General features: G+C 41.7%; 2 protein-coding genes across 3 annotated transcripts in view; both read left to right on the top strand.

Moving 5' to 3' along the window:
• Positions 1-5,490, top strand: part of glb1 (galactosidase, beta 1) — a 6,235-nt gene extending 745 nt beyond the window's left edge. The window contains exons 2-16 of the mRNA XM_040187687.2: positions 335-504; positions 837-987; positions 1,686-1,746; positions 1,838-1,932; positions 2,026-2,206; positions 2,535-2,593; positions 2,698-2,819; positions 2,917-2,957; positions 3,044-3,156; positions 3,318-3,392; positions 3,505-3,594; positions 3,722-3,835; positions 4,077-4,208; positions 4,370-4,603; positions 4,853-5,490. Coding sequence (XP_040043621.2) covers positions 335-504; positions 837-987; positions 1,686-1,746; positions 1,838-1,932; positions 2,026-2,206; positions 2,535-2,593; positions 2,698-2,819; positions 2,917-2,957; positions 3,044-3,156; positions 3,318-3,392; positions 3,505-3,594; positions 3,722-3,835; positions 4,077-4,208; positions 4,370-4,603; positions 4,853-5,107 — 1,893 coding nt within the window. The 3' untranslated portion in view covers positions 5,108-5,490. The remainder of the gene's footprint in view (positions 1-334; positions 505-836; positions 988-1,685; positions 1,747-1,837; positions 1,933-2,025; positions 2,207-2,534; positions 2,594-2,697; positions 2,820-2,916; positions 2,958-3,043; positions 3,157-3,317; positions 3,393-3,504; positions 3,595-3,721; positions 3,836-4,076; positions 4,209-4,369; positions 4,604-4,852) is intronic.
• A 646-nt stretch (positions 5,491-6,136) lies between these two features.
• cldnd1b (claudin domain containing 1b) lies at positions 6,137-9,884 on the top strand. Of its 2 annotated transcripts, none has more exons than XM_040187691.2 (5): positions 6,137-6,308; positions 6,674-7,189; positions 7,681-7,788; positions 8,192-8,329; positions 8,552-9,884. In XM_040187691.2, the coding sequence occupies exons 2-5, from the start codon at positions 6,907-6,909 to the stop codon at positions 8,761-8,763; spliced, it is 741 nt and encodes a 246-aa protein (XP_040043625.2). In that variant the 5' UTR covers positions 6,137-6,308; positions 6,674-6,906; the 3' UTR covers positions 8,764-9,884. The 2 variants fall into 2 exon arrangements, with proteins under 2 accessions (XP_040043625.2, XP_040043627.2); XM_040187693.2 differs by having other exon boundaries at positions 6,174-6,308; positions 6,904-7,189.
• The last annotated feature ends 140 nt before the right edge of the window (positions 9,885-10,024 follow it).

Genomic DNA, 10,024 nt, shown 5'->3' with positions numbered 1-10,024 from the left:
TCCCGCGGCCACATAAACAAAAACATTAAAAAACTGAGATGGTTATTTCTGATTTTTGTTTTAAAGCCCTGCCACCACACTTCAAAGCAAAGGATTGGAACTTGGTTTATAAATGTATTGCTTGTCTTTAAACACACGAGATGAATCTCAACAATTCTTAACAATGCATTGGCTTAAATCAGGCTTTTTCTTAAATAAATGCTGAGGTCAGCCTGCCTTGTCTGTAAAGTCAGCTGAGGCGTCAGCCCTGCACCATTTAAAAAAAACCAAGAAACTACACAATGGGACACAACATAAACCGACTCATTGTAAGTGACGGTGCCTTGGCCTGCAGCTCGGGGGGCCTCCTTCCTTCAGCGTGGATTACCAGAAGGACTGCTTCCGGAAAGATGGTGAAGCGTTTCGATACATATCAGGAAGCATCCATTACAGCCGGATCCCCCGGGTCTACTGGAAGGACCGACTGCTAAAGATGTACATGGCGGGACTGAACGCCATCCAGACGTAGGTTTTACTCAACGTTTCACTATCTGCCCGCGTTACCACCACTTTGGGTTTGTTGCTGACTGTTTTTTTGACATCTTTCAACTAGTTTCACTACAGCATTCGACCAAGGAGGAGGGACACAAATACTCTCAATTCAAAACCTGTGAGAGATCTGTGCACGTCGCTGTCTTAATGTTCAAATGCGGTTGTGCTGCACTCCACAAAATAAGCATCATTCGTTAGAAGTTGAATTCAGCAGGTTAATTGGGGATGTTTGTTGCAGCTTGTGATGAAGCGAGACCGTTGGGTATTTGTGTTTGTATAATGCTGACGCTTTATTCCCGGTGAAGGTACATTCCCTGGAACTACCACGAGGAGGTTCCGGGCCAGTACAATTTCAGTGGAGACCGCGATTTGGGGCATTTCCTTCAGCTTGCCCAAGACATCGGTTTACTGGTCATCCTTCGGCCTGGACCCTACGTATGTGCAGAGTGGGACATGGTGAGTGCCGGTTGTCGGGCAACGCATTTTGAGTTTCTGATGGTATTAAGAGTCAATTAAAGATGTAATAAATACCGAATATATTGGAATTCAGGGTGTCCACCTTATGCTATTTCAAACTTCTACTGTATAGCTACTAATACTTTTTAAGATCAAGAGTATACGCATAAACCATCCGGTCAACTTCTCATGTGATGCATTTATAGGCTCAACTACCAAACAAATAAATAAACTGGTTAATCATCTCAACCTCAACCAACTGATCCATTAAGCTGCTGCTTAAACAGTCATTCATTAGTAATTCTAACTCTCCCATGATATCACTTTTAGTGGGCCTTGTGCTGCCAAACGGAGACCTTTTTACTTGTGATCAACAGCTCAACATTTCAGCCTAATGCGTTTTGGTCACCAAAATTGATCTTTTCTTTTTTGCATTTTTAGTCACCTTGTGTTTTGAGTAACTAAGACACAATTAATGTCAGCTTAGTAATCAGAGTACGGCATGTAGACAGTGTAATTTTCCTTCCACCTCAAAGATTTCAGGATCACCCCCTAAATATCTGTTTTGGTTCGAATGACAATGCTTCCCAAAAACATAGACAATAAGGTCATTATCACTTTAAACGACACTTTAAACCACATGAGGTTATTTTTCATGGGTGGCCCTTTGCCATTGCTTTTGTTTTTGTGTCAACCAGGGGGGGCTGCCTGCCTGGCTGCTCAGGAAGAAGGACATTGTGCTGCGGTCCTCCGATGCAGGTGAGGATTAAAGAAAAAACCGGTTGAATGATGACATGTAACCATGGTTACGCGCTGCAGTACAAATCTGTGACGATTTTCTTTGTGCCAGATTACATCGCAGCGGTAGATAAGTGGATGGGGAAGTTGCTGCCAATGATGAAGCCTTTTCTTTACCAGAATGGGGGTCCTATAATCACTGTACAGGTGAGTCTCACCTGCAATACTTTTCATTACAGAACATGATTCCATGAGAAGAAAAACGATCATCCCCCAATGACTTTTGGCTGCGTTTGGTAGGTGGAGAATGAATACGGCAGTTATTCCGCCTGCGACTACAACTACATGCGCCACCTGACAGCGCTGTTCCGGTCTCACCTCGGCGAGGAGGTGGTGCTCTTTACCACGGACGGAGCTGGGCTCAGATACCTCAAGTGCGGCTCGATACAGGGCCTCTACGCCACCGTCGACTTTGGGCCAGGTCGGTTTTCGGGAGTCTAGGCAGCGCAAAGCGATTTACTACAAAAATGTTGATCGTTGGGTAAAGTTCCGGATGTTCTTCTAATTTGACGGTTAAATGGGAAGAACAAATACAATACGCATGTTCGTTAATGCATGTTGTCCTTTAAACGATGCTGGTACATTGACCAGAGAATTGACTGACCGACCGGTTTACAGTACCTAGACAATTTTCCCCTTTTTCCACATTTACTTCATCATATGCTAGATTAGTCAGCAGTCACAAGGGCAAGTCACACAAATATCTGCTTAACTCGTGCGCTTATCTTTGTGTGTTCTGATCCCGTTAGGCGCAAATGTAACCGCTGCCTTCGATGCTCAGAGACACGCTGAACCTCGCGGACCTCTGGCAAGCATTTTCTCTCAAAGCAGTTTGTGACTTCTTTTTTTTTTATTAAAACCCCACTGCATTTTCTCTCGGGGCATTCATGGGGTCTCTCGCTCTGCGAACAGGTGAACTCTGAATTTTACACCGGCTGGCTGGACCACTGGGGGTCCGCTCATTCCGTGGTGCCGTCTGCCGCCGTGGCGAAGTCCCTCAACGAGATGCTCGCCCTGGGAGCGAACGTCAACCTGTGAGTCTAATTTAGTGACCGCTGAAATGAAAGTTTACTTAAAACCGTGTGCGCTTTATTGCTGTCTGTGTTTCACGTCAATTTATCCCCCCCGCAGTTACATGTTCATAGGAGGGACAAACTTTGGATACTGGAATGGTGAGTGCACTTCAACGCACTAGTTGAGATGAGAAGACAACGAATTGTGTTTTTGAAATGATTGACTTACTTTCCCGGCATCTCAGGGGCCAACGATCCGTACGGCGCGCAGCCCACGAGCTACGACTACGACGCCCCGCTCACAGAGGCCGGGGACCTCACACAGAAGTACTTTGCTATTCGAGAAGTGATCAAATTGGTGAGAACACAAGCGCGGGCCTCTCATTTTGCTTCTCGGTATTGCTTCAGCTGTTTAGCATAACATTTAATGGCATTATTACATTTAAATGTTTTTTTTTTTTACATATGTGCAGTGGAGTATATGTCATCTGGGAGAATGAGTGCATTTTTTCACCACAGTACCATAAGATACCTGCGGGACCGATACCACCAACAACTCCCAAGTACGCATATGGGACTGTTGGGATGAAAAAGGTAAGCAGGCAGCGGACACTGTTTCCTATGAACATAACATTCAAATATTTTTTGTCACAGGATTTACTAAAAACTACTACTACTACTAAAAAGCATCCCTGTGCCACCACAGCTCCAGGCGCTATCCGATGCTTTAGAAACACTGTCTTTCTCCGGCCCCGTCGAAAGCAAATATCCTCAGACCTTCATTGAGCTCAACCAGGTGTCCTTTCATGCTTTCTTCTTTTTCATTTTATTAAAAAAACAACATTAATTTGACATGTGATACAAACCTCTCCTTTTTTGCGGTGCCCATCCCTTGCCCATTTGTCCCTCCTTTTTTTTTTCAGGCCTTTGGTTATGTGCTCTACAGGACCTCTCTGCCTGTAAACTGCAACACACCAACTCCACTGTCGTCTCCACTGAACGGCGTCCACGACAGAGCATATGTGTCAGTGGACGGGGTGAGTCGGTGGGGATTTACTATCGCAGGCCCACGCACGGGGCTTTTTGTTGTCATTGCTCATCAACCAGACGAGTTGGACTCGTGCAGTGTTGGCTGCACTGGTACAATCTGAAATAAGTGATTTTGAGTCCGTTGAGTATCGACACTGGTATAAAGAAGTGTGAACATGATGTCTCGTTCTAGATGAAAATGTATCCAACGGATTCTTTCTGATTGAATCATGCTGATTTCCTCTCAAGGTGGCTGTGGGGATTCTTGAAAGGAACAAAGCCATAACTGTCAACGTGACTGGGAAAGCTGGCAGTCGGGTGGACATACTGGTGGAGAATATGGGCCGGATCAACTACGGAAGTCACATCAACGACTTTAAGGTGTATTTCCAGCTACGTTTTTCTTCTTTGAGATTTTCATGTCAAAAGGCTTTACTGATTTAATTTAGCTGTTTTTGAAAGCCTTAAAAGGTTTATTATTAAATTAAACTGCAACTAAATTTAGTTTTTTTTTTTTTTTTTTTTAAATGAATACTTCCCAGGGCCTGGTGACCAACCTGACTTTGGGGAAGGATACGCTCACTGGTTGGACCATGTACAGCCTCAGCATCGATGAAGCGGTGCGTCAGGGTCTTCTTGATGAAATGAGACCAACCGACTCACCGCAGCCTCTCGCTCTCTACCTGCCGGCCTTCTACGCGGGAAGCTTCATCATCCCTGACGGCATCCCAGACCTTCCCCAGGACACCTACATCCAGCTACCCAAATGGAGGAAGGCATGTCTACCAAGCATTTTCCTATTATTTAGTGAAAGAATTACTTCAATTCATTGAAGATTACAACAATAGAAGTACTGATAAATTACATGCCGTTTGAATGTATGTTTTTTTTAACATGGGTTAAAATCAATGACAGCTTTAAAGAGTTTGCTGGGTTTTTGTAATGTCACAAAAGACGTATTTTGCAATTGCAACTCTATACTGATACTGTTGACTAATAACTAGTTCCTGTTATTTTCTCTTCAGGGGCAGGTTTGGATCAACGGCTTTAACTTGGGCCGTTACTGGCCGACCCGAGGCCCTCAGGTGACACTTTTTGTACCTGCCAACATCCTCAGCACGGCTGCACCCAACAACGTGACTGTCCTGGAGCTGGAAGAGGCTCCCTGCAGCTCAGGGCCATGCAGTGTGGAGTTTACTGCCACCCCCGTCCTGAATGCAACGGTCCAGTATCAGGGCAAATGGCAAAGGAGGCTCTTCAGTAAAGAGGATTTGGTTTAATAAGAAGGGTACTCGCTGCAACTCAAAATTAATATATTTGCACTACTCTATTTGCTGATGTTCAAACACAAATCAGCACTTGTGTGGGCTTGATGTTTTTCAACAGGGACTTTTAAAAAAAAGATGTAATATGTGGGGGTAGGTTGATTTGCATCACAACATCAGTGATTGAATGTGTCTCTATAAAACATGAAGATGAAGTGTTTTTTGCCAAATAATGTCAGTAGCCATCAACTCTCCACCTTTCTGATTTTACATAACGGCGGAAATACTGTGTCCAATCACAGGTGCTTTGTGGGACTGCTGACATTTTGCTTTGAAATTATTTTTATTTACATGTCTGATTTAATGCCTAGAATAAATGGAAAAGGTATGTTTATTAATAGTCTTGACTTTTGACCATATGCCAATCATGTGTGTCACCATGAGAAAGAGATAAGCCTTGCAGTGTGGCGCAGAAGATTGTAATGAAGGATCATCCACATCATAAGACCTGCGAATATGAGCTGTTCAATTTTTACCAAACATAAGTAGTTTCATTTAGTGTTGATGGCAGCAATGCATTTTTACCATGCAGTCTCCGAATAATAACTTGGAACTACATAAAATCCCCCCAAATATCTAATATAACAATAAATGAAATCCTTTTTGGTCAATTAAACAACTAAATATAACAAATGTTCTTTTTAATGATGAGATATGTACTGGACAGGACACTTTACATAAACTATATTATATTTACACTATTTACACACTAGTAAAATCATATATTTGCCTTTTTTGTACTAGAGTATTTTATAATAATTGATATTTATGTTTTATATTTTTTATATTTTACCAGACCAATTTAATCCATCCAACAGGTCAATAGATATTAAGTAGAAATATAATAAACTATTTAATATGAAAAGAATGATCTCCCAAAGCACTACCGATGCATCTAATGTCCTCTTTTGAATGAGTATTATCATTTGTATTCATTTATTCAGGATAATTGGATATGATTGGGTTTCTACTCCTCCCTTCCCAACACAAGGTGGCGGTAACGTCACTAACACGGTGGATGCCAAACTACAAAAGTCATAGAAGAAGGAAGGAAAAAAAAAACGTAGAAGAAGTGGGCGGAGGCCTGCTTGAGATTTCACGAGTAGAACAAATAAAACGCAAATATCTAATGTTACAAGTTTTGTCCTGAAATGAGGTAAGACAAGAAAGAAAGAAGACGTTCAACATTAGTTGTCCGCTAACGTTTAATGTCTCATACCTATACAGCCGTGGCTAATTATTATTAGCATTAGCTAACGTTAGCTGCCAGTTAAAATGGCTCGTACTTGCACAGTTGTGGCTAACTATAATTAGCCGTAGCTAACGTTAGCTAGTATGATGCAAATTTAGTTGAGGAAGTTGCCTTTATTGTGATTATTAACTGTATAAAACCGCTGTAGTGTTCCTAACAAGCTAACGACACCTACTGGAACTTGTTACCAGGAAAACGGAATGTAATCGGTTAAGTTAACCTTTAAGTAGCTTAACATCATACTGTGTGTATCTTCTCTTCTTCGGCAGGTTGTGAACGCATCTGTGTTTCTGACATGGCTTAAATGTAGCAAAATAAACAATCATATTTTTACATACTTTCACTGTCATAATACTTGAAAATAGTTAACAGACATGCTGCGGTGCCTAAACACCAAGCGGAAATACATAATTTTTTAACCAGCCCACTTTGAAAGCCAATCTTATTTTGCATTTGACATCAGTTGTATTCTTTTTAAACACGAACTACCCTCATCCAGACCATGGTAGACAATCGCTATGCTACAGCTCTGGTCATCGGCTCTGTGCTGAGCCTGCTGGCCACAGTCTACCTCTCCGTGGCTGTGGGAACTCAGCACTGGTACCAGTACAGCAGGCCACTTGTTAAACCCAACGGGAGCAACGCCTCCGAGTTTAAGGAGTTCACCGATGGGGAGTTTGATGAGAAGACTTACCGGGACACCATGTACCGCCTGAACGGCACACTGGGACTGTGGTGGAGGTGCATACTGGTGCCCAGCGAGTCATACTGGTTCAAAGAGCCGGGTACGTACATACTACATCTTCCACAGCTTTGCTAACACCTCTTATTTTCAAAGTCATTCACATCTTCAATCCCACGCCATTTGCTAGACCTTTCAGGATGTGCATGCAATGATTTATTTGAAATCATAGTTTGAATCTAAACATTTCACAGGCTCAAATATGTGCCGTTGCATGATTGATTGATTTTATAGTGATTAAGAAGACACCAATAATATTTCATTAAATAGTATGTAGAAGCTGAAACACCAGCTCAAGCAGAAACCCAGCATTATTTTAAACGGTAAAAAACTTTTTGTCTAGTTTTGTCTAGTTTGAAAATGACCTCTGGGTGACACTTTAAAGGACAAGTTGAGTCTGTATAACCCTACCTGGAAGTCTAATGTTGTCATCGATATGCAGCCACAGCTGCGCTGCAACCACTGGCAATAAATCACATAACTACCGCACTATTGATGAAATTACAAATATCCGCTTTCTGATTCTGACTCTAGAGCCAAGGATGGAGACGCGGTGTGTGAGTTTCACTCTTCCTCAGCAATTCAGCCCAAAATACAAATACCAGGGAAACAATAACAGCGAAGAAGATCTGCTGAGAACATGTGAGTCTCGTCTTTCTTCTTGTGTTTGTAGATTACACAATTGTGTTTAGGTCTTCTGTTCACCTGCATTTATTTTGACCAAGTTTCAACAGACTTAGAACCCTCCTATTCAAGACAATTCAGAAAATACAATTTTGATTGGAAAGTGATGTTTAGCTAGAAAAAATGTCAGGTTGAAAAACGTTGTTAGTGAGAGATTGTTAAGCACACGCTGTAAAGTACTGCATTCAGATACGATTTTTGCATCAGGAAAACCTCTGTTTCTCATAGAATTTCTCTTAGAATGTGCTCCTCAAGAAGTGCCTCTTCTTTGCTTTAAACATGTGCCTGACCTCTTTTGAACAATGTTTTTCTCTGTAGCTTTTTGGAGTTTTGTATTTGATGTTTAATGTCTTATTTTCAGACCTGTGGAGATGCCAGTTTCTCTTGCCCTTGGTCTCTCTGGCTTTGGTGTTTCTTGCCGGCCTGGTTGGGGTCTGTGCCTGCCTGTGCCGCAGCTTCACCCCTACCTTGGGTGTGGGAGTGCTCCATCTACTCGCAGGTGAGGGAAATGCCAAAGACCACAACTGACACAATAGAGATTTACATTGGCTTCAGCAATCTTCTGTGATATTCTGTGAATCTTCTGGGTTTTTTTTTGTTTTTTTTTATAGCTTAGTTTCAGATGACACAACACCTGTCATCCCACCTATGCAAACAACGTGGTGCTTCAGATTCACTTTCCCGTGGTGTTCATCTACTACGTCTCTCTTCTACTCATCAGGTCTGTGCACTTTGGGCACCGTCTGCTGTTTCCTGGCCGGGGAGGAATTGTATTCCCTCCGCCCAAAAGAGGTGGAGGGCTCGTTGGGCTGGTCCCTCTACCTTGCTCTCATCTCCTTCCCTCTGCAGATGATGGCAGCTGCTTTGTTCCTTTGGGCGGCCAGGAGTCACCGAACCAACTACACCCGCATGACTGCTTACAGGGTAGCTTAAAGAGGGACCACTACAACCGCTTACCTTAAAACCACCTACTGGCCTCAGTATAAAAATAAGGTTTCTGCTTAAGAAAGAACTGCACTGGTTGCAACGTTTCAGTTCTGCCGCAACAGTCTTTAGAAAACAAAACAATTACATGATATCTCAGTTCTTTGCATAAATACAGTCATCCAGTTTACACCTGATCATCACAAGTGCTTATCATTTAGGGGTTTAATACCTTTTTGGAGTGGTGTTTTCTAGCATTTGTAACCTGAATCTTACCCAAAGCATGCTCTTATTTTAACACCCGTATGTTGTGGATCATTTGTAATCCCCGGTGTTAACGTGCTACTGTACTGTGCTCTTTTAAATGCCATTGCTTCTAAAACTGCTCACCACATTGACCTTAAATTACTTGTAGATTATGAACCTGCACACACATTTCTGACATGCTGGTATCAGGGTAGCTTTCTCTTGTTAGTGCATGCCAAATATTATTATTCAAGCTTCTATTTTTATTTGTTATTGTGTAGATTTATATTGGGATATTCTTAAATATTAAGCCTTTGCTGTGCATTCTAAGGTGACACTTTTGTCATCTGTGGTAATTGTTGGTTTCAGTCTGTGGTACATGTTGACTAAAAGTCACTCACTAAAAATGTAACCACTCATCTCCCATTGTCGGCATCTTTTATAAATCTAATATTTCTGAACAGACTTAATTTGTTTTTAAAACTGAATATATATGTTTGATTTCTAATGTTTCAGGCCCAGATTATACTACTGCCACTTCTTGTTGAGCGAGTTCAAATGTTCTGTTCCTTTTTAATGCTCAGTTAACTGCCAAATATCAGATGTAGCATAAAATAAACCTTCAGTCAGGGAATACTGGTAGCTTGGATAACAATTTGCTAAATCCTCATGAAACTACATCTGCCTTTCGTAAATTCATTTGTTACTCTATTGTGGGTCTGAAATAGATTTCATGGCACCAGAAAACCAATTGTGATTTTTTTTTTGTGTCATCGGGTTTTGTTATTTGTCTGATGTGAATACAACATGGATTTTGAAAATGTTTTGTATGTATTCTGAAGCGCAGCACCTGTTTCTGAATTGATAAATTCAACATTTGAGGACGTCTGACCTTTTGTGTGATCTGGTGTTATAGAATTAGTAAAACATCTAAAAGGGAAAGTATATAAAAGTTGCTATTTCTAGCGAAATTAATGACATTCCCGTCAGCCTCATCTCAGTGTCAATTAGTAATGTCGAAATG

This window comes from Gasterosteus aculeatus, chromosome 9 (genome assembly GCF_964276395.1).
Source record: "Gasterosteus aculeatus chromosome 9, fGasAcu3.hap1.1, whole genome shotgun sequence".
Taxonomy (NCBI): domain Eukaryota; kingdom Metazoa; phylum Chordata; class Actinopteri; order Perciformes; family Gasterosteidae; genus Gasterosteus; species Gasterosteus aculeatus.
This window is presented reverse-complemented; position numbering and strand designations above follow the sequence as displayed.